The following is a 24,562-nucleotide window of genomic DNA, read 5'->3' on the forward strand; positions in this document are numbered from 1 at the left end:
AAAAGGATATTGTGAGTGCTATTGCATTTGAAACACTTGATGTTATTATGAAAGATATTGGTGATGGGTTGTTTTCTATTTTTCTTGATGAATTCCGTGATGTTTCAATGAAGGAGCAGATGTCAATTGTTTTACGTTATGTGAATAAGAAAGGACAAGTAATGGAACGTTTTATCGGTGTTGAACGTGTGTCTAGTACTACAGCTCTCTCACTTAAGGATGTCATTGAACACTTATTCTCTAGATTTAACTTAAGTATATCTAGTTTAAGAGGTCAAGGCTACGATGGGACAAGTAATATGCGAGGTGAATATAATGGTCTTAAAGCACTTATTTTGAAAGAGAATCCGAGTGCTTTCTATATTCATTGTTTTGCTCATCAGCGGCAACTAGTTCTTGTAGCTGTGGCAAACAAACATGCAGAGATTGAAACCTTCTTTACTTTAGTGAATAAAGTGGTGAATGTTATTGGAGGATCGACTAAGCGGTGTGATCTTCTTCGAGAGAAGAAGAGGCTTGAAGTTGTTGAATCATTGAATCTGGGTGAAATCTCAAGTGGAAAGGGACTTAATCAAGAAACTAATCTTAAGCGACCCGGCGATACTCGTTGGGGCTCTCACTATAGTTCTTTTTTTAGCTTGATTCTCATGTTTTCTGCTACAGTTGATGTCATTGAGATGATTGCCACTGAAGAAACTAGTTTTGGACAGATAGGTGAAGCTCGTATTCTGTTGGAATCTATGTTGACATTTGATTTTGTATTCAGTTTGCATCTCATGAAAAAAGTATTAAGTATTTCAGATGAGTTGTCAAAATCATTACAAAGAAGAGATCAAGACATTGTTAATGCTATGAAATTGGTGAAAATATGTAAAGAACGACTCCAAACAACAAGAAACAATGAATGAGACTCATTTTTACAAACAATTTCTTGTTTTTGCGAAAGGCACAACATTGATGTTCTCAATATGGATGATATGTTTATACCTCTAGGTTGCTCATGGCGTAACACTCAAGGAATAACAAATCTACATCATTTTCGTGCAGATTTCTTCTATGCTATCATCGATATGCAAATTCAAGAGTTGAATGATCGTTTCTCTGAGGTAAATAGTGACTTACTCTTTTGTATTGCACGCTTATGTCCGGAAAATTCATTTTTTGCTTTCAACAAGGACAAGTTACTTCAATTGTGCGAGTATTATCCGAATGATTTTAAACCAGTAGAGATCTTGACATTTGAAGAGCAACTTCAGACATAAATTATTGATATGCGCACTCACAAATATTTTGAAGAGTTACGAAGCCTTAATGATCTTGCAGAAAAGTTGGTATTGACAAAAGAGAAAAAGAAAAAAAAGAGGTATACTCATTGGTTTACAGGCTTGTAACATTGACGTTAATTCTTCTAGTTGCTACTGCTATAGTAGAGAGAGTATTTTTTGCAATAAAGATTGTGAAGAATCGACTACGTAATCAGATGGGAGACCAATGGCTATGTGACAGTTTAGTTCCATATATTGAGAATGATGTATTTGCCAATATTAATAAATTAGACGATATTTTCAGAGTATGAAAATGTGTAGACTACAATTGTAGTAGTGATTAATGATATGTTGTTTTAAAAAAAATTGTATTTCAATTTTTGATCCCAAAATGCCGAATGTCTGGCTCCGTCCCCGCCTCTTATCCTTCTCTCTCTATGTCTCTCATTTAAAGTTTCCATCCCCAGAGTTAGGTTGGTTACTGTGATTATGTTTTGTTTTGCAATGAAACATGATTTAAAGGTTTTTATTTTTGCCTTGCTACACCGCAAGTTGCTGGAAATCTAACATCCAAATGAAGACAAAAAATGAAAATGAAAAACTAAACTATACTCTTCTGTCAATTTTTATAATGTATTGTCTGTTCAATGCAGATTTTCCTTAATTTCATTTTTACTCCAATTAATGATGTTTTAAATCTTTTTTTTTTTTTTTTTTTTTTTTACCCAAGTTCCCACTTGCCTTCCAAGAATAAATTCTTGCCTTCCAAATGTTCCCTTGCCTTCCAAGAATAAATCCTTGCCTTCCAAGAGCCCCATGTTTCGAACTCACGACCTCTGCTCTGCCAGGTTTGACAGCGTCCGTCCTTTGCCAGTGGAGAAGTGCCCTGGGGGGCGACTTCTAGTAAATTGTTTAGGCTTCGAGTCAATAGCTTTTATTTGAACCCATTCCCCTGATAGATTTGACAGTATACTGTATACATTTTGTGGGAATTTCTGACATTTAGTGACACCCTAGTTTGCTCAGTCTTGTAGGAGTAAAGGGTGACAGTAACAAACTAATTTTGTAGAAATAGTGGCCCTCAAATTCAAGATTTACTGTGAAATCAGACATGCCCGGACAAAAGATTGAAACTGGTCACCAAGATGTTGTTCACGTTGTGGTGATGGATTATCATGGAAAGAGACTTGCTACAGGTTCTTCAGACAACACAATCAAGATAATTGGAGTTAGCAACTCAAGATCTCAGCACCTTGCAACTTTGGCTAGTCACCAAGGACCAGTTTGGCAAGTAGCATGGGCCCATCCCAAGTTTGGATCCCTTCTTGCTTCTCGTTCTTATGATGGGAAAGTTATAATTTGGAAAGAAGGTTACCAGAATGAGTGGATCTAGGCACACCTTTTTGATGATCAGAAAGCATTTGTCAATCCAGTTGCCTGGGCCCCTCATTAGCTGGGTCTTTGTTTGGCTTACGGATCCTCAGATGCAAACATCTCTATCTTCACAGAAAGATCTGATGGAGGACGGAACAAATCACAAATTAATCAGGCTCATCTAGTTCGTGTTACCTCAGTCTCATGGGCCCCATCAATGGCTCATGGTGCTCTTGTGAGTTCTAGTATGCTTGACCCAGTGCAGAAATTTGCATTAGGGGGCTGTGACAATGCAAGCTTGAAGTTCGATAATGGAATTTGGAGGATGGACTGCTTCCCAGCTCTTCAAATGCATACCGATTGGGGGAGGGTTGCTTCTTGGGCACCGAACCTGGGACTTCCTAAGTAAAAAATTGCTAGCTTCTCAAGACGGAAGAGTTCTAATTGTTGGATTTTAGTGTAGTGGATGAAACCGATTCATTCATACCGTATATGAACTTTACTTGTTGGATTTATATATACCGTATATACAGCATATCGTATTTATAGCCTACCGTATATGCAGCATACCGTATTTGCAACAGATCACCGTATATGCAACAGTTTACCGTATTTACAACAGATTATCGTATTTACACCAGATTATCGTATATGCAACAGTTTACCGTATATGCAACATATTGATTTTTGCAGTGAATTAAACATATATTTTTAATTTGCACAAACACATTTCAATACAAAATATATTATATAAATTGTGAGAATTATGTATGGCAAATTATATTATTTACAGAGACACACAACTGAAAATCATATAAATCTACTAATTAAATTTGGAAAGCATATAAATCTGCAAAAACAAAATGCACAGAAACTTAAATTGGAAAAGCATATAATTTTGGAAAATAATCTTTTAACTCGAGACCTGTGCAAGCACAGTTTCTTTAAAACAGACTCGCTCTCTCACCGTTCGTACTTGAATTTTAATCCGAGCTTCTATTTTTCAAGATACAACGGTAAAACCTGTAGTATTTGAACACCACAAAAACTACTCCGACGAACTGATACAACATTTGAACAATATCACCACGATCTTACTGGACAAATATGCGTATGCGAAAACGGTACAAATGCAGAGAGGAAGAGGACAATTTTTTCATCTTTGTACATTGTTGGAAACTGAGTTTAATTATATAGATTTAATTTGTCCATTAACCATTGAAGTTATATCAGTTTCTGGAGATTCAAAAACTCAAAAGTCAGTGGAGAAAACAAGAAAAAAATTGCAAAACGTGGGCTCTCCAAAGGGACAAATTTTTACTTCATTCGATCCGACATTCGTGTACGCAGGTCGCGCTCGTACACAAGTTCAATATTCGAAAGCAATTTCGGTCTGAAATTCGCACCCCTCGTATGCGCACGTGGAGAGAGCCTATATGCTACACATGATTACACATTTCCAATGTATAGTCATATTTAAAGTGGTTCTTGCTTTCATATTTTTCCTATGTTGGACTAAACTCATTTTTCCAACATAAACCATCTTTCAATGGTCATTTTTGAGCTCCAATTTCTTATTCACCTAAGCTTCATTTTTGGCAAATAAATACATGATTTTGATGCTCTCACGGAGGAGATCACAGATAAATTTTGATCTTCCAAATTGGATCAATGGATTCCACCGAAAATTTTGTCAAAAGTGAGCCATTTACTCATTTTTTTCAACAATAATATGGACTGTAGCCAAGGAAGGTGACCATTGGGCTGGTAAGGTTTTGCAGGATTTCGGGCCTCCTGTTTGGATGGTCTCTTGGTTGCTATCTAGGAATACACTTGCAGTGGCTGATGGCAAAAATTGTGTAACGTTGTGGAAAGAATCCGTTGATGGAGAGTGGCAACAGGTCACTAATTGATCGTTCAGTATTTTATTTCGTACAGGTCCATCTCTTGTTTTTCTTTTCTTCCCTTTGATTAATTACTAAGTAAATTGAACTTGAAATCTTTGGTGGCTCCATTTACAGTAAATTACTGTTTTTCAATGTTGCACGGCTAATTTTATTTCTTGAAATGCTAATCTAGATAATCTAGGATCTTTCATGTTATTTCTAATCGATTTCAATTATTATTTTCCCTCAATTGTCTTTTACATTAACTACACTAAAAAGCGATAAGATAATTTCACTAATCCATTTTCTTTCTTAATGTATAAACTAGGGCAAATGCAAGTAGAATTACTTTTAATCTGATCAAAATATTACTCATTATATTTAACCGGACAATTCCATTTGCACCGAATAGAATGTACCAGAAATTGTCTCCCCTCTTGCAATGCATGCGAGCCCTGCGTGAATATAAAAATTCTCAAATGTAGTCCCCACCCCTATTGTGAGTAGTAGGCAAAAAAAATTTATGTACACGTAGTATTGTCCTATTTAAATAGTAGTGTCATGTCATCAACTCGTGTCATCGTTCATGGTAAAATATTACAACAATCGTGGATGTAGAAGTCCAATTTTGAGACGGCTATAGACACAATCCTCTAGTTACTAGCTTACAACTTAGGTACATTTACTAAAATCAGTTATTAGTAACTATAATGGAGGAAAATTATCTTAACTTGCTAGTATGTATATAAACTTTGCTTGCTCACCTGAATGTTAAAGGACGTATGTCGAGGTGGTTCGAACGTTTCTCTTGAAACATAGAAAGCAGCAGAATTCGAGACTACAGCCCATTCTAGAAGTGACAAGTCCATTAATCACTAAAGCCCATTAATTAAGTCAAAAGAATCCCATTATGAATCGGGGGTACTGGCCCATTAAAAAATCAATAACTTGAGAACGTAGATGATGCGGTTCGACTTAAATATCGGGCCTGTTTGGCCCGATTTTTTCACCCAAAAAATTGATTTTTTGATCGTTATTTCACTATTTCAGCCGTCATATTTGACTTTTTCTCTCACAGGTGAACCCCACTTTTCCCCTAACGGTCAAAAAATCAATTCTTAAAATCACTCCCAAACAGGCTCCAAATTTGACAAAAATCTTGTGGTCAAGTCACTTCACCTATTTGTAACAATTGTACTCATCCCAGACCAATAGTTAAAAAATCAATTCGACTTACATTGAGGAAGATACATAAATTCAACCTTATTTAATATCTTAAATTTCGGGGAGGCCGTAAAAACATCACTTTAACTAGAATATTAAAGCACCTAATTATTGACCTCAAGTTCTCAACCAACCAATGAACAGTTGATGATATTGACCTCATGAAATCTGTGCTTCACATAAAAAAGTTCCTTACCATATTGACGATGCACGAGATCTAATTATTGACCTCAATTTCGTCAAAATATATACTCCGTGAATTTTCCGGTGGAATAATATAATATATTATTGCAAGTGCAGTCAAGGGGCATATATTATGTGAAATTTTGGTTGTAATAAAACTGTATATTCTGTGTTTCAGCCATGGCGGATTTTCGCTGCTCCATTGAAACCGAGCCGAATCAAGGGCAGCTCCATCATGCTAAGGTAGCACCTTTCTCTATATTTTCACCTTGCATACTTGAAGGGAATGTTTGGTATGTAATATTGAATGAAATTTGAACTTTCTTTTTTCCTTTTTTTTTTTTAATATCTTAATAGCATCCGGTGCTATTGAATAATCACGTCCGATAAAATGATAACGAAACCTGTGTCTAGATGACATTCGTAGTGCTTGATCATTTCATTTCTTGTACTGAAGATCGCTTCCTCTCATGTTTTAGGCTTCATATGTCTTGTATTGAAAGTATACTTCCCATCATTGTGTCTAACTTTCTTTTTCCTCCTTGAAATGTACTATATAAGCAATTTTTTTATGTCACCATCAACTCTAATACTATATCAAATAACCACCTGATTTTAGAGTTTATTAAATTGCTAAATGGACGAATTTCAACTATTGACTCTAGAAATAACATAAAAATGTAAATTAAACCACTTTAATTCTCATTGCAAAACTTTGTTTCCCTAATCTACCAATCTTTCTTGGTGCATTTCTTGAATTTTACATTTGATAAACAATTTTCCGTTCCTTCTAATGATGCAGGAAGTTGCCATTGACATAGTTCAAAAGAAGGAAGCTGACGAAGTGTCGAGCATATTCATCGACGTAAGCTACTTAGCTTTATAATTCCATGTTTATGACTCTACAGTACTCGATAACGTCCATCGAGTACTATATTGTCTAGTGAAAGTGTGTCTTTCTCAAAACATTTCCAAATTAATGTCATTCTTGACAATTGACTCAGCTGCATTTGGGTTAAAGAGGTCCTTACGTGGCAGCCCTCAAATGGATGGTTACTTGTGCCAAAGATTGTATTTCTTGTGGATGATTGAGATTTGTCTAAATTGGATGAATGGCTGGGATTTAATTTGGAATCTAATATGACTTTTTGGGGAGAGAAAACGATGGAAGACTCTTTTCATTTTTCTTGGTTACAGAATTATTTCCTCTCTCTTTCTGGTGATTTCTTCTCTTCTTTTTTTGGTTTTAGTTATATACTTCTCAGATTAAATTCTAGTTTTAGATTAGCCCTTGTAATATCATGATGCTACAGTAACTTGAGGCGTGATTTTGAGCCTCTGTTATTTTTGGTTTGATTTACTATTGGCAAGGGCTAAATGTTGTGAAATGATTTGTGTTTCGTTTCGTAGATCCTTTGATCGAAACTTGTGTATTTTGAGTGATTTGATATAACTTTGGGTCTCTTGGATGGCAATTTGCATGGTAGAACGGGTTCAATTCCTGAGCCCCCAGATTAGGCCATGTTTGGCCGAACTGGGTCACCAATCTCTGTTGTTCTATCTGATTTTCATTTTATTATTTGAGAACTTAAGTATACAGTGTTCGAGTACAGTTCTTAATCATCAGCAAATAACCCCAACATCTAGTCTAGAAGAATACTGTTTAAACGTGCCCTAACAATATCAATGCAGGGACTGAAACCAGTTGTTGCAATCAAGAACATGACAGTGGTGATTTCTGAACAAAAGGTGGATGAAACCAAGGAAAAGACTCAGATTATGGAAACATCTTTCCAATGTTCATGTATTATGGATTCCCCTGACCAATCTAGAGCTAAAGAGCCCTTATCATCTCCTTTTTGAGGGTTCAATTAGTGATGGCTGACTTATCATGATTATTGTAAAATAGCAAGTTGAATTATAATATGTAATAAATCCACCATTCCAGTGGAAGATCTCTTCCGTGTCATACCAAATTCAAATAAATAAATATTTCATTTTACTATTTGTTCAAGATTATAGATGAGAAACATCAACATGGCACCTTAGAGAATTTTATGACACTATTTGACATGGAGCATTGCACTTTAAGCCCTCATTCGGTTTAGATAAACATCAGACTTTTAATATATTTTGATAAAAGTTGATGGAATTTAAGATTGAAAAGTTATAGGTCTTATGAAATATGTGATTAAAAATAATTATTGACTACGAATTGAACTTTAATTATTTTTTTAGTGAAATCAAATCGGGGCTAAATTTTTAACAGACACACATCTTGATGAAGAGACGTTATTTTCAACAGTACTTGTCCTTTTAGAATCATCATTTGTTTGTATCTATTCGTTAAATTAACAAAAATTGATGTTAACAAGATTAATGGAAAATATTTACGTGACATGAAAAATTATTAGTACATGGTTTTTATCCTTGAATAGGTAAAATCAGTAGACTTTTTTCTTTTATATTGGATTTGAAATTTCTTTTTAAAAACTTCATTTTGAAAATGCTACTAATATCTTAATAGCATCCGGTGCTATTGAATAATCACGTCCGATAAAATGATAACGAAACCTGTGTCTAGATGACATTCGTAGTGCTTGATCATTTCATTTCTTGTACTGAAGATCGCTTCCTCTCATGTTTTAGGCTTCATATGTCTTGTATTGAAAGTATACTTCCCATCATTGTGTCTAACTTTCTTTTTCCTCCTTGAAATGTACTATATAAGCAATTTTTTTATGTCACCATCAACTCTAATACTATATCAAATAACCACCTGATTTTAGAGTTAATTAAATTGCTAAATGGACGAATTTCAACTATTGACTCTAGAAATAACATAAAAATGTAAATTAAACCACTTTAATTCTCATTGCAAAACTTTGTTTCCCTAATCTACCAATCTTTCTTGGTGCATTTCTTGAATTTTACATTTGATAAACAATTTTCCGTTCCTTCTAATGATGCAGGAAGTTGCCATTGACATAGTTCAAAAGAAGGAAGCTGACGAAGTGTCGAGCATATTCATCGACGTAAGCTACTTAGCTTTATAATTCCATGTTTATGACTCTACAGTACTCGATAACGTCCATCGAGTACTATATTGTCTAGTGAAAGTGTGTCTTTCTCAAAACATTTCCAAATTAATGTCATTCTTGACAATTGACTCAGCTGCATTTGGGTTAAAGAGGTCCTTACGTGGCAACCCTCAAATGGATGGTTACTTGTGCCAAAGATTGTATTTCTTGTGGATGGTTGAGATTTGTCTAAATTGGATGAATGGCTGGGATTTAATTTGGAATCTAATATGACTTTTTGGGGAGAGAAAACGATGGAAGACTCTTTTCATTTTTCTTGGTTACAGAATTATTTCCTCTCTCTTTCTGGTGATTTCTTCTCTTCTTTTTTTGGTTTTAGTTATATACTTCTCAGATTAAATTCTAGTTTTAGATTAGCCCTTGTAATATCATGATGCTACAGTAACTTGAGGCGTGATTTTGAGCCTCTGTTATTTTTGGTTTGATTTACTATTGGCAAGGGCTAAATGTTGTGAAATGATTTGTGTTTCGTTTCGTAGATCCTTTGATCGAAACTTGTGTATTTTGAGTGATTTGATATAACTTTGGGTCTCTTGGATGGCAATTTGCATGGTAGAACGGGTTCAATTCCTGAGCCCCCAGATTAGGCCATGTTTGGCCGAACTGGATCACCAATCTCTGTTGTTCTATCTGATTTTCATTTTATTATTTGAGAACTTAAGTATACAGTGTTCGAGTACAGTTCTTAATCATCAGCAAATAACCCCAACATCTAGTCTAGAAGAATACTGTTTAAACGTGCCCTAACAATATCAATGCAGGGACTGAAACCAGTTGTTGCAATCAAGAACATGACAGTGGTGATTTCTGAACAAAAGGTGGATGAAACCAAGGAAAAGACTCAGATTATGGAAACATCTTTCCAATGTTCATGTATTATGGATTCCCCTGACCAATCTAGAGCTAAAGAGCCCTTATCATCTCCTTTTTGAGGGTTCAATTAGTGATGGCTGACTTATCATGATTATTGTAAAATAGCAAGTTGAATTATAATATGTAATAAATCCACCATTCCAGTGGAAGATCTCTTCCGTGTCATACCAAATTCAAATAAATAAATATTTCATTTTACTATTTGTTCAAGATTATAGATGAGAAACATCAACATGGCACCTTAGAGAATTTTATGACACTATTTGACATGGAGCATTGCACTTTAAGCCCTCATTCGGTTTAGATAAACATCAGACTTTTAATATATTTTGATAAAAGTTGATGGAATTTAAGATTGAAAAGTTATAGGTCTTATGAAATATGTGATTAAAAATAATTATTGACTACGAATTGAACTTTAATTATTTTTTTAGTGAAATCAAATCGGGGCTAAATTTTTAACAGACACACATCTTGATGAAGAGACGTTATTTTCAACAGTGCTTGTCCTTTTAGAATCATCATTTGTTTGTATCTATTCGTTAAATTAACAAAAATTGATGTTAACAAGATTAATGGAAAATATTTACGTGACATGAAAAATTATTAGTACATGGTTTTTATCCTTGAATAGGTAAAATCAGTAGACTTTTTTCTTTTATATTGGATTTGAAATTTCTTTTTAAAAACTTCATTTTGAAAATGCTACTGATCTAACATGATATGCTCTTGCAATATTGGGTGATCAAAATAGTAGATCATGTCATAAAGTCACTTGATTAGGGAAATGATATATTTTTCTTTAGTTGGAGTGAGATAATTCACTTCTTGTTAGAAGTAGTACCTCGTATTCCACTATTCGACTTGATCTTCAATTGACAAACAAATTCATAAAATAACTTATAACCCCCAAGCTACTGTCTATACTTACATAAATAGATACACCTCGTATATACGTGTACTAACGGAATGTATAACAATCAATCTCTTTCAAATTGTGATGTTCTCTGGAGCCCAATTCAGCGATTTTTTTGATAATGTAATTACTCTAAACTTGCCCTAGTGTTATTCTACGAGTAATTAATTATTTTCATTTGATGGCGTGTAATTGTATTCTCAATTCTTCATTCTTACCCTTAATTCCTCTATGCACCCAACATAAATTTCGAAAATTCAAAGCTTTACCCTCAATTTCATGCCATTCTAGAAGGTACACCATTATATGTGGAGAGAAAGAAGAACAATCAAAATTCAGAAAAACCCAGTTTAATTTATTGAAGCTTTCTGTAACATTAACAGTAATTTCAGCTTCACTGCCTCAGCCTTCACTTGCAGCTAAAGTGTCTGAAAAGAAGCGTTCAGGAAAAAGATCTGAGGCACTAACCCCAGAGGAATTGAAAAATTGGGTTAAGGACCTTCCAACGATATCCCATAGGCTTGCTTATAGTGAAATCTTGGACTTGAAAATGGAAAATAAGCTTAAGCATGTTATAAAGCCGCCAAATACTGAGTTGAAGCAGCGGCCTGAGGTGGTTCTGGCAGTCTTGGAGGATAATAAGGTTGTTAGGATTGTTTTGCCTTCTATTGAGAGCGATCCAAACTTCTGGGAACAATGGGATGAACTGAAGGTTGATGGAATTTGTGTTAATGCTTATAGTCCACCACTGAAAAAGCCTGAAATACCAAGGCCTTATCTTGGGTTCTTATCAAAAATTCCAGTATGGATGTTTTCATTGGTTAAGCCAAAGCCTCAGTCGAAAAAGGCATTGGAGTTGAAGAGGATGAGAGAGGAGTTTAAACAGAGGAAAAATGAGGAGCTGAACAAATATAGGGAAGAAAGGGAGATGATGGAGAAAGCCATAAAAATGCAGAAGAAAATAGAGGAGAAGAAAAAGAGGCAGGAGATGAAGAAGATAAAGTATGAGGAGTCATTGCGCCAGGCACGTAGGAGTTCACAGGACATGGCAATAATGTGGCAGAGATTAGCTAGTGATTCCAATATTGCCACGGCTCTTGGGTTGGTTTTCTTCTATATATTTTATCGCACAGTTGTTCTTAGTTATAGGAAGCAGAAGAAGGATTATGAGGATAGATTGAAGATAGAGAAGGCGGAGGCGGAGGAGAAGAAGAAGATGAGGGAGCTGGAGAGAGAAATGGCAGGGATTGAGGATGATGATGACGATGAGGAAGGAGGAAAGGTGGGGGACAATCCTTATATGAAAATGGCACAACAATTCATGAAGTCTGGTGCACGTGTTCGGAGGGCGCACAACAAGAGACTTCCACAGTATTTGGAAAGAGGGGTGGATGTTAAATTCTCGGATGTTGCTGGGCTTGGGAAAATCCGTCTTGAGCTTGAGGAGATTGTGAAGTTCTTCACCCACGGAGAAATGTACCGCAGGCGTGGAGTCAAAATACCAGGTCAGATTATTGCTTTTCACAAACTTTGACGTTGGTTTTCTATCGTATTTATGTATTTAGATTTGCTGAGATATGTATATATTTTTTACATAGGAAATCTAGTTCCCTGTTTTCCTGATGAGCAGTAAGGATGCAATTGTTGTTTATGCTCATTAGTTGGTTAGTGTTGAAGGTCCGTCCTGCTAAGAAATCTGAACCTGTATCTGCATGATGTCCTTAACCTGTATCTGCAAGATGTCCTTCGTGCTCGACTATGCTTTATTTGTATCACATACCTGAGTTGCTGAATGCACATTAAAGCTATTGTTTTAATGTTTTGCTTTTGGAATTGAAACTACTATGGCTAGAGACCACATCTAGTAATCCCAAAGCTATCAGTTTTACTCTTTGATTTGGAAATGAAGATGTTAAACTGTTGATTCTGAACTTTCCTTGTGGTTTTTATACTAGTTTTGTCACATATATACCATTACATGTTAATTTTTTTGTGGAAAGAGTTATTTTGTATTTCATACAACTTGTTAGATATATTAGAAGTGGAGTTTATGGTGCTTTTATTTGATCACTCTAGGTTCTTATTTTCACAATAAATTTACATTTAACTAATAATTAGTGTAGAGTTTCTTGCTGTTTCTGTAATCACCTTTCTTGATGCGTGTCAGTTTATAAGTTCATATCTTTTCTCACTATTATTGTGTTACCCGTCTCATGCCTCATCTGGTAGTATTATTGGTTGACAAAAAATTTCAGGTGGTATACTTCTTTGTGGTCCCCCTGGCGTGGGAAAGACATTGTTAGCAAAAGCTGTGGCTGGTGAGGCAGGTGTAAATTTCTTCTCCATTTCTGCATCTCAGTTTGTCGAAATATATGTTGGGGTTGGTGCTTCGCGTGTTAGAGCTCTCTATCAAGAAGCAAAGGAAAATGTGAGTTTTCTATTTTTCTATGGGTTTCTTATCTTAGAAATTTAAAAGGTTCTATTCTGCATATGTGTGTTACTGACTTACTTGTGTACCATGATGTTTATATCAACATTAATGCTGCTAATTAGTCCTAATGCTTTATCTTTGCTTCATTTATTCCCATTTCTTGTAAACTTCTCTCTGATATATCAGTGACATTACAGCACATCACATTACTTTCTCAAAGTTGTTTTTCCTAGTGAAAAATTTGGTTATCTCATGAAAATGTTAATATTTGTGAGCGTTGTTATGTAAATTGCATAGGCTCCATCTGTTGTCTTCATTGATGAGCTGGATGCTGTTGGAAGGGAACGTGGTTTGATTAAGGGATCTGGTGGACAAGAACGGGATGCTACTTTAAATCAGGTTCTTTGGCATAATGCATTTCTCTAAGTTTTCAGATTGTTACAGTGTGGATCCACATTCATGGTTAATATTGCAATTATGCTTCAGCTTCTAGTCTGTCTGGATGGGTTTGAAGGAAGAGGTGAAGTGATTACCATTGCTTCCACAAACAGGCCCGACATTTTGGATCCAGCACTTGTGAGACCTGGAAGGTTTGATCGGAAAATATATATTCCAAAGCCCGGCCTTATAGGACGCATTGAAATTTTAAAGGTATGAAATATCCCATGTATACTTAGTTTATATATGAAACCTAGATGCTCAAAATGTATAAACAATTTGTTCATATGCACACAAGCTAAATTGGTATTTCATGAACTAGCAGTTTTTTTCTTGCTAATTCATTTTGATGAAACCTCAATGGTCATAGTCTATCATTTATCGTTCTTTAGCCTTAAGCATCAATAGTATCTTCTTTTTTGAACTTATAATTTTTTTTCCCTCATATTAGGTCCATGCTAGAAAGAAGCCAATGGCACCGGATGTGGACTATATGGCTGTTGCCACTATGACTGATGGAATGGTTGGTGCGGAGCTAGCCAACATCATTGAGGTCGCTGCTATTAATATGATGCGTGATGGAAGAACTGAGGTACTCTGCCTAGAGATTGCAATGATGTTTGCATTTTTGTTTTTTTGGGAAAAGGCCATTTTAAGTACAGGATTTTAGGGAGTTTTTACCAAAATAAAAAATAAAAAAAAATAAAAAATCACCATAGTTATACTATTTCTGTTTACAAGTAATGAATTTATAGATAGCAGCAAAAAATTTATTAATTCTAATACAGTCACGCTCTAATGTTGGGCAATCTCCACTTGTGCATTCTTATTTCTTGTAAGCCTATGGTCTTTCCATTAAGTTCTGAAGGTTATACAATCTTGAAGGGCTTCTCTTTATAACCAGTTAAGCTTCCCTGTGATTCTATGCATATATCAGTTGAGCATTCATCAATCCCTGTTCTCTCTTTTTCTTCTTTTTCCTTTTGCTTCCCTGTTTATACTTTATCCTTCCTAGATGTTGTTCTTGAGAATGAAAAAGTGAACCATGGAGGCCACTGTGTGTATCTGTCCATATGCCAATTTTCTGTCCTGGATTGTCTTTTACATGCAATTTCTTCCTCCTTGCATCTATATACACAGACTAGTTACGGTTACGTGATGAGATTTTTGAAATTAGCAAATATGAAGTTAGTCATACTGGCGGTGTTGTGAAAGACATTGATATTTTTCGATAAGAATGATATCTTCGAAAACAACACCAAAGACATTGTTTTTGATGTTCGACATGGTTGTAAACTTATATGTTTGACATTTGCATCATGTTTGAGTTTTTATTTGACATATTATGCATTGTAAATTGTGGAACTTTGTAAAGTAGTTACAACCTTCGTTTTCTCATTTGATTTTAGTTAGTTATAGCTGTTAACTTTTTATTAAGAATATTTGATGTTTATCTGTTTTGAATATTTTAATTATTAATCTTTAGCAGAATCTTATGATCCTCGATGCAATCCGTAATGCCTCTTCATCGATCCGAGTCAATGTTATGATGCTGACAACATTGGTTACAATCTTACGTATTGGCATACACATGATGAGATACATGAACATGCACATGAAATTTTGTGTAATTTTAACTTTCTTGCTCTTGTGCAGATTACAACTGATGACTTGTTACAAGCTGCGCAAATAGAAGAACGAGGAATGCTTGATAAAAAAGAGAGGAGTCCTGAGACGTGGAAACAAGTAGCTATTAATGAAGCAGCAATGGCTGTTGTGGCTGTGAACTTCCCTGATCTTAGGAATATTGAATTCGTATGATCTACACTAAAATTTCCGGAATTATTATTCAATCTACACTTCCTATTATTACTATATGCTTTTATATTTCTATTTTTGTATACTTTCATATGAAAAATAAAAAATTGACCGACATGATATGATTTATGAATATCATAGAACCCCCAATTCACTTCCCAACTTTTTCTTTACCCTCTTGCACGCATAACCTTGCTTCATATACCAGCAAACACTTGAGCTTGTTGAGCCCTTGGTCTAACTTTAAACCCCACCTTGAGTTGTATACATTGTTCTCCTTTGGGTATTATCCGTATTGATATATCATCAAGTACTGCACCCTATTAGGAAAATGAATAATCAAAGCTTCCTATTCATGGTCTTCCATGTGCATCTCAACCGATATTTTACTTTTACATCTATGATGGTACAATTAATCTTTCTGGAGTAGTTAATTTGTCTTCATGCTTATTAAATAGGCAAGGATCAGTTTAAGCTAGCTTCATAGTTTCAAGTCCATGCACATCATTTTGTGGTAGTGATATTTTATCACTAAAGTTTTTGCTCCTCCTTTGTGTTGTTCTGTAATCATGGTGACTTCTGATTCTTTGATACTGCTTCATGTTATCAGGTCACAATTGCCCCAAGAGCTGGAAGGGAATTGGGTTATGTACGAATGAAGATGGACCATGTGAAATTCAAGGAAGGAATGTTGAGGTATGGCTTCTCCTCCCACATGAGCTGTACAATATTTCTCTATTTGGTTACTTTAATATATTTTACAAAGGTAATTACTGTCCATTTCTAATATGAGCTTAATTAATATCCATTTCTAATTTGTGCTTTCAATACAAAGCAAGCGCCTTGCCCCCCGTTCCAAAAAATAAATTGCATTTTTATGGGTACGATTTCACCTTTTCCCTGTATGATTTCTCGATGCTTTGTGGCATGCTGGTTGTTCTTGAACATGTTAATAGCAATTACACAATTCAACCTGCTTTGAGTCCTCTATGTATTCATATATGCACTTTTTTGTCCTTATTTATTTATTTATTATTATTATTTTTTAATTTTTTTTTTTTTTGGCAGTCGGCAATCACTCTTGGATCACATTACAGTCCAACTAGCACCACGAGCAGCTGATGAGCTATGGTATGGAGAGGGTCAGGTAATGAGACTTTCAAGTCTCGTTTTCCGTATTTCATTTTATGAATTTCTTGCCGCATCTATTTGGTGTGAGGTTATTGTGATATTAAAATATGTTGCTGTTGGAGTACGTAGTATCCCAATTCGTTCTGCAAAATTTTTGTTGACAGCGGCCTAACTGGAAATCTAGTTTACAGGATGGCCCGAAATTATGGTGTTTTTACCTATTTTCTTTATGATTGTCCTCTTCTCAAACAAAGCCAAATGATCTACATGCCTGTGGTGAAGATTTTTCTTATCTATTACAAGGTCTAAATGTGGAAAATCAAGAAGTTTTTGCATAATCTGTTGTTGTCAACATTTCTATTTACGGAAATTACGTCAATGCTATGGAGAATGAACTTCAATTCACCAATTCTAGCGTGCTAATCCTGAGACTCTTATCATTCTAATTATTAATGGGACTATTGGACTTACTATGTCGAATGCTAAAAGTGGATATATAGCCCTTGTTTGGGCTCCCTTTTAATGAGGTTTTGAGAAAAATGTATTTTGGAATAGTAATTTTTTTGGAGAATGTGTGTTTAAAGAAGAAATAAAAGTTTGTGTTTACGCGTGATATTATATTATTGAAGAATGTGTGGTTGAAAGGAAGAAAGAGAAAAATGTATTGAAATTAAAATTGAGCCCAGACAGGGGCATAATAATGGATGTTTTAAGGAAAATAATACCTCATTTTGGCATGTTGATCAAGAATCTTTTCATGTGAACATTCAGTGGTTCCCTTATTCTTGTCATCTTAAGAAGAAAAATGCAATAAAAAATTGATCTGAGATGTCCAATATTATCACTGTTTGGAATAATTTCTCACGAATGCTCTGAAAATTTCCAGTTGAGTACGATATGGGCAGAGACTGCAGACAATGCTAGGTCAGCTGCACGGACTTTGGTTCTTGGTGGCCTTTCTGAGAGACATTATGGTCTGAACAACTTCTGGACTGCAGATAGGATAAATGTAAACTTCGATATGCCTTGGGCTTCTTCAATAGTTTTAATTTCTATTTCTAAAATTTTGATGTCCTTGAGCAAGTGCAAGTTTTGGTAATCTGATATCTTCAACTTTATTATTTGGCTCTATCTTAATGTCTGAAAATGATCTCATGGTCCAAGCGGATACTAGGAGCTGGAAATGGAGGGAAATTTTCTGCTTTCGTATTTGTCCTTTTTTCGTTTTTCTTTTCTGTATCTGGCTTTTATATATTTTACATATTCTTCGTTTTGGCTCTACCTTGTTTTTATGACTATCACTGCCTGATTTCTGGCATGCAATTTTGATTTTCAGGATATTGATACAGAGGCATTGCGGATCCTAAATATGTGTTACGATCGTGCAAAAATGGTATGTTATAGAATGGCTAAACAGCAATAAAATATTTTATTCGTTAAGAAGTTTTTAAGAGCTTGCTCTACTTTTAAGCAGATTCTTCAGCAAAATCGAGAACTTATGGATGCTGTTGTCGATAATCTCGTTCAGAAGAAGAGTTTGACCAAGCGGGAATTCTTCAACTTAGTCGATTTGCATGGTTCACTTCAACCAATGCCGCCCAGTATACTTGATATTAGGTCGACAAAGCGGTCACAACTAGAAAATATGATCGCAGACAAGAAAGTAGTAGTTTTGGAGGAAACCAAATGAGTACCATGCTTGAAGACTGTCCATCAGGTTTTAATTCTATAATCTCTTATTAAAGAGCTGGAAACGTCTTATTATACAGTGGAAACTTGGTATAAGAAGTTCGCTTAGAAGTAAAAAAGTTAGTTTTAAAATAAATAATTTCTTTAATCAATCAAAATTGAAAATGAGAATTTATTCTGACAGTAAGAGGAGGGTTACTTTCAAAATAACTAATGTTTTACTTAAAATAATAAAAAGAGCAACATATTCAAACATGTTTGGAAAAATAAATAGCCAAAAATGCACTATCTTGTTCACATCCCTAAAAATGTATCTAAAATTATTTGTATATGAATTTTACTTCATAAGATGTATCTACATACCCTTATCTATATTTTGGATCCTTTTTAGATGCATCCACCATATCCTAGACTTTAGAACAAAAGTATCCACCACCTCAAACACCCACACCCAAGTCCAAGCTACATAGTCAAACACCAAAGACAGACACATTATGACCTGACAATGTGATTCAAATAGTGTTTTTGCTGCGGTATTTCTAGGATTTGGTACCGAAGGCACTTTTTGATTTGTATCATTTTCTTCCTTTCAGGCAAGAAGAGCATATTTTGCGTCCCTTTGACATGGAAGTTCCTTTGTAGTATTGAAGATGGAGCAAACAATTGATTCTACCAATGCGAAAGCCTGTTTGGCTCTCATGTGCACCTGATGCATTGGGGAGGAGAAAAAACTTGTGCCCGGAGGTGAAATATTGTTTACATATTCTTGGATATCTGCAGAATCGATCAATTTTGGTACCAGTACAGTTCTGATGCCAGTAAGAACTTTATTAGTTCAGTTGATGGGGTTTTCAAAATTTTGTACGTGCATCTCTTGATCTATCAAATGGGTAATTAGAACAGTCTTGTTGACATCAATGCCTAAGTATATCCTTACACATTGTCTATCATTGGTCCGACCGTACTTTTAATTTATTTTCCTTTATGTATAAGGTGACACCATTTGCTTCAATTCAACATTTTACCTTCTGTTCAAGTGCACGTGTGTGTGTTTTTTGTTATTTCTATGTAGATTGTAAGAAGTATTGTCATGACTTCTGTTTAGAATTGAATTTGAGAATGAGGTTTATGCTTGTAATATTGTCAACAGGTGTGGCCACCCAGGGCTGCGTGACCGAGCCCTCGTAAAAAGTTGAACTTGACATGCACAAGAAAATTTGTGAATTTATTCAAATCTAACTGTTAAAACTTCTAAAGAAATTTACCCGTAAATAGAATGGGTCAAGGATTAACGTGTCGAATTGGGTTGAAATTGCACACGGCCGGCATGTTCTATGAGATGAATTAGGCTGATTGAAGAATATCATAGACGAGTTAAATATTTGTTCGTTGTCTATCCAGTCAAGTGTATCGAACGTCACAAATAGACGTGACAAATTCAGATCATATTCAAATGTGCTATTAAAGAATTTAGTTGGTCAGCACTTCGGATAAAAAAAATTGGTATTTTGTTGCCGTCCGACTTAAATTAGACAAAATATGTGAATTTGTTAACTAAGAAAATTTGTTCTAGAGAATTTACTATATGTAAAGATACTGTAATTTCATTAGTGAAAACCCTTACAAACTGTAAAGGGATAAATCTTGCATCGAATATAGATCAAAATATGAAGTTTTGAGACCAATGTAGGATGTCACAAGTATACGATACAGTAAGAATTAAAAAGTTGAGGAATTCAGTAGTACTCCAAAATGAGTGGAAATTGCAGACTACCTAAAAAGTCACAGCAACATCACAGTTTGGTGGAAAACTCATCTCTCACGTTGTATCAAGCCTAATTATGAGCAGAAAAAATATGAATTTTTTACTATCCTTGTTGGATACGAATCTAATCTAATGAGTAAGTCAATAAATTCAGGTATACTAAAGCACATGAAATACTTCTAAGAAAAAAGGTGTAGCATTAAGAAGAAAGATGTTGGTAAGAAACACTTCCTAACTATTGCCCAAGAACAAATAAACTTGCAATGTGAAAATCCCAAACCACTTGAAGATGAAAAGAGAAATAAGAAAATTTGGGGAAGAAAAGATTTTCAATATATATGAAGAACAATGGATTGGATTACTTGAACAATCCTCAAGTTAATCCCCAAGAAAGAAAAATAGCTTTGAATTTATACTCAAGAAGAACAACCTCTTTCTTGTTAAATTCTCTCCAAGCTCTCTCTATTTTTCTATCAAAAAATCGGATAGATCATGAAAGGAAAAATCAGCTATATATATAGCTGAATCGGGCGCCTAGGCGCCAAGTTTCTGCCCACTTTGCAGAAACTCATGGCGCCTAAGCGCCCAGTTTCTGCTTCCTGCTACTCCATTTCTCACAATTCTCCACCTCGTATATCATTTGATAGACCTCAAATTTTGGACGAACACAAGAAGAAGCAACAAGCGCCAAACTCGGTTGCACCATTCAAACCATGGTTGCCTATGTACCCAAAACTCGGGATCAAGCTTCCGTAGTTCACCTCCATCTTCATATACTCTTCACCTCATTTCAACCCCGCCCTAAAGGGCCATGCCCACACGGGCATATCAACACGGACTAATGTGAAGCAAGTCCAAGCAATGCTGAAACTTGCTACCCGTTACCACTTTAGTTAACATGTCTGCTGGGTTCTCATTTGTGTGTACCTTTGAGAGTGAAATATCACATTCCTCTATGACATCACGCACAAAATGATACCTGACGTCAATATGCTTGGTTCGAGCATGATGAACCTGATTCTTAGCCAAGTGAATCGCACTCTGGCTATCACACCGCAAGTCCACACAATCCTACTCAATCCCCAAATCATCTAGAAAACCCCACAACCACAATGCTTCCTTCACTCCCTCCGCCATGGCCATATACTCGGCCTCAGTAGTAGAAAGAGCAATTGTAGCCTGTAACATCGATCACCAACTAACTGGGGCACCATGTATGCAAAACACATATCCAGTAGTAGATCGTCGTCTATCTAGATCACCAGCATAATCCGAGTCCACAAACCCACTTATATGACATGCATCTCCACCAAAACATAAACTCGTATCCGCGGTACCTTTTAAGTACCTCAGGATCCACTTCACAGCTTCCCAGTGTGCCTTCCCCGAATTCGCCATGAATCTACTGACCACACTAACCGCCTGTGAAGCACTATGGCTATCACACCACAAGTCCACACAATCCTGCTCAATCTCCAAATCATCTAGAAGACCTCACAATCACAATGCTTCCTTCACTCCCTCCGCCATGGCCATATACTCGGCCTCTATAGTAGAAAGAGTCACTGTAGCCTGTAACATCGATCGCCAATTAACTAGGGCACCATGTATGCAAAACACATATCCAGTAGTAGATCATCGTCTATTTAGATCACCTGCATAATTTGAGTCCACAAACCCACTTATCTGACATGCTTCTCCGCCAAAACATAAACCCTTATCTACGGTACCTTTTAAATACCTCATGATCCACTTCACAGCTTCCCAATGTGCTTTCCCCGGATTCGCCATGAATCTACTGACCACACTAACCGCCTGTGAAATATCTGGGCATGTACACACCATGGCATACATCAAACTACCAACTGCACTAGCATAAGGCACACGATCCATGCGTCCCTTTTCTTCCGCTGTAGTAGAAGACTGTTTACCAGAGAGTCTGAAATGTGGAGCCAATGGAGTCACCACCGACTTTGCACCTTGCAACCCGAACCTAGCAATAACCCGCTCAATGTAGCCTTTCTGACTCAAGAACATTCGCTGAATCCGTTGTAGTAGAAGATTGTTTACCAGAGAGCCTGAAATGTGGAGCCAATGGAGTCACCACCGACTTTGCACCTTGCAACTCGAACCTAGCAATAACCCGCTCAATGTAGCCTTTCTGACTCAAGAACATTCGCCGGTTCGTCCTCTCTCTTCTGATCTCCATACCCAGTATTTTCCTAGCAGCCCCCATATCCTTCATCTCAAACTCTTTACCAAGTTGAGATTTTAACCTATCTATCTCCACCTTGCTTTTCGAAGCGATTAGCATGTCATCCACATACAAAAAAAAATAGATATAGTTACCTTCCCGAAGTTTTCGAATATAAACACAACAGTCATACTCACTTCTAGAGAAACCATGCTTTAGCATGAAGGAGTCAAATCTCTTGTACCACTGCCAAGGATATTGTTTCAATCCATATAGTGATTTTCTCAAGCGACATACCTGACGTTCCTTATCCTCAACCTTGTAGCCCTCAGGTTGATGCGTATAGATTTCCTCATCCAAGTCCCCGTGCAAGAAGGCGGTTTTGACATCGAGTTGTTCCAGCTCAAGATCATGATGAGCAACAATACTCAATAGCACCCGAATGGAAGTATGCTTGACCACCGGAGAAAAGATCTCATTGTAGTCAACTCCCTCTCTTTGTGCAAACCCCTTAGCCACTAACCGTGCTTTGAATCTTGTACCACCGAGCTTGATAGGATCCTCTTTCTTTTTGTACAACCACTTGCAACCAATAGCTTTCTTACCTATAGGCAATGGGACAACCTCCCATGTTTGCTTCTTGTGAAGTGATTCCATTTCTTCTTCCATTGCTGCCAACCACCTCTCACTATTGTTGTTTAAAATAGCTTCCTTGAAAGTGGCAGGCTCATCATCCTCCATCGAGAGTGCATACTCAACCAAATTTGTCTACCCATAGTGCCTCAAGGCTCGTCTGACCCCAACTTTAGAACTTGCTTGTAAGTACGCCGTGGCCTAGAGGAAGCCAAGTTATCTGCAAGCTGATGTTGTTGCTGTGCCTATTCATTCTCTTGCTGAACTACCTCTTGTTCAAGCTCATCATCACTCTCATCTTGAGTGTCTACATGAATCTCCTTTTGAACATGACTAGAATTAGGTTGATCTCTAAGTTCTATTTTAACAACTTGAGACTTTGTAGTCTCAACATCACACCACCGGGCACTATAGCTTTCAACGAAGCTATCATAGAGTTCTAATCAAAAGTAACATCTCTACTGATTATGAACTTAGAATCCTCTACACACCATAGGCGATAGCCTTTTACACCTGCCGCATACCCCAAGAATATAGCCTTCTTGACCCTTGCATCAAGCTTTCCCTCGTTGACGTGATAGTAGGCTGTGCATCCGAATATTCTGAGATTCTCATAATCTGCATGTTCTCCTATCAATACCCTGTAAGGTACATCTCCATCTAACTTTGAATGTGGAGATCAGTTCACAGTGTAGCAAGCATTTGCAACCAACTCTGCCCACCATTCTCTGCCCAAACCAACATAGGATCGCATACACATCGATTTCTCTCAAAATGTGCGATTCAGTCTTTCTGCGACCCCATTCTGTTGCGGTGTATTCCTAACTGTCCAGTGTCTCGCAATGCCTTCCTTACCACAGAACTCCTTGAAAGCACCATCTGTATACTCAGTACCGTTATCAGATCGCAGTGTCTTCAATTTCTTTCGTGTTCTATTTTCAACCATTGCTTTCCACTTCTTGAAAGTGTCGAATACCTTATTCTTATACTTCAAAAAATAAATACAAGCATATCTAGAATAATCATCAACAAATGTGACAAAATACCTGAAACTGTCTTTGGAAGTGACAGAAGTCGGACCCCATACATTCGTGTGCACATAGTCTAGAATACCTCTGCTTCTATGTTTGCTTGGCTGGAACTGAAATCGGTGTGCTTTACCATACACGCAATGCTCGTAAAAATCCATGCAAGGCTTCTTCAAGTTTTTTAGCAAACCTTTCTTGACTAGAAAATCTAGCCCCTTTTCAGACATATGCCCAAGCCTCCTATGCCATAGCCAAGTGCACTTACATGGGTCTCCGCCACTTCCACTTGTTCCAACCGCTACATCTTCTGTAACTGTAGTACCTTGAAGAGCATACAGATTGCCTTCACGAATACCCTTCATCACAATCAAAGAACCACGAACAACCTTTTTTACTCCATTCCATGTTACAATCTTGCAACCACCGGAGTCTAAAGCACCAACAAAGATAAGGTTCTTCAGCAAATCAGGAACATGTCTAACATCCATCAATGTTCTAACCACTCCATCAAACATCTTGATTCTAATTGAACCGAGCCACGTCGTTTTACAGGAATGGTTATTACCCATCAACACGGTTCCACCATCAGTGCTTCTATAGGTAGTAAACCACT

At 36.3% G+C, this 24,562-nt stretch overlaps 2 protein-coding genes and 1 pseudogene across 2 annotated transcripts; all 3 read left to right on the plus strand.

Annotated features, from left to right (window-relative positions):
• The first annotated feature begins 47 nt into the window (after positions 1-47).
• LOC111406408 (zinc finger MYM-type protein 1-like) lies at positions 48-1,576 on the plus strand. The gene is made up of 3 exons (XM_023035842.1): positions 48-870; positions 994-1,198; positions 1,324-1,576. The coding sequence occupies exons 1-3, from the start codon at positions 48-50 to the stop codon at positions 1,574-1,576; spliced, it is 1,281 nt and encodes a 426-aa protein (XP_022891610.1).
• Positions 1,577-2,259: 683 nt separating this feature from the next.
• LOC111406914 lies at positions 2,260-4,552 on the plus strand (annotated as a pseudogene).
• A 6,264-nt stretch (positions 4,553-10,816) lies between these two features.
• LOC111405129 (probable inactive ATP-dependent zinc metalloprotease FTSHI 2, chloroplastic) lies at positions 10,817-19,370 on the plus strand. The gene is made up of 12 exons (XM_023033882.1): positions 10,817-12,327; positions 13,078-13,250; positions 13,551-13,652; positions 13,740-13,904; positions 14,143-14,283; positions 15,348-15,506; positions 16,120-16,205; positions 16,578-16,656; positions 17,527-17,649; positions 17,977-18,033; positions 18,115-18,357; positions 18,923-19,370. Exons 1-11 carry the CDS (start codon positions 11,004-11,006, stop codon positions 18,328-18,330), a joined length of 2,625 nt encoding a protein of 874 aa, XP_022889650.1. The 5' UTR covers positions 10,817-11,003; the 3' UTR covers positions 18,331-18,357; positions 18,923-19,370.
• The last annotated feature ends 5,192 nt before the right edge of the window (positions 19,371-24,562 follow it).

This window comes from Olea europaea, chromosome 12 (genome assembly GCF_002742605.1).
Source record: "Olea europaea var. sylvestris chromosome 12, O_europaea_v1, whole genome shotgun sequence".
NCBI classification, from domain to species: domain Eukaryota; kingdom Viridiplantae; phylum Streptophyta; class Magnoliopsida; order Lamiales; family Oleaceae; genus Olea; species Olea europaea.

What these genes read in the sequence shown, in the direction of transcription:
- LOC111406408 (XM_023035842.1), top strand. Translation starts at nt 48, where the DNA reads ATGAAAGATATTGGTGATGGGTTGTTTTCTATTTTTCTTGATGAATTC. An exon ending in TATGAAATTGGTGAAAATAT is followed by an intron (nt 871 to 993) that starts GTAAAGAACGAC and finishes TTATACCTCTAG; the next exon opens with GTTGCTCATGGCGTAACACT. An exon ending in AAGTTACTTCAATTGTGCGA is followed by an intron (nt 1,199 to 1,323) that starts GTATTATCCGAA and finishes ATGATCTTGCAG; the next exon opens with AAAAGTTGGTATTGACAAAA.
- LOC111405129 (XM_023033882.1), top strand. Translation starts at nt 11,004, where the DNA reads ATGGCGTGTAATTGTATTCTCAATTCTTCATTCTTACCCTTAATTCCT. An exon ending in GCGTGGAGTCAAAATACCAG is followed by an intron (nt 12,328 to 13,077) that starts GTCAGATTATTG and finishes AAAAAATTTCAG; the next exon opens with GTGGTATACTTCTTTGTGGT. An exon ending in GACGCATTGAAATTTTAAAG is followed by an intron (nt 13,905 to 14,142) that starts GTATGAAATATC and finishes CCCTCATATTAG; the next exon opens with GTCCATGCTAGAAAGAAGCC.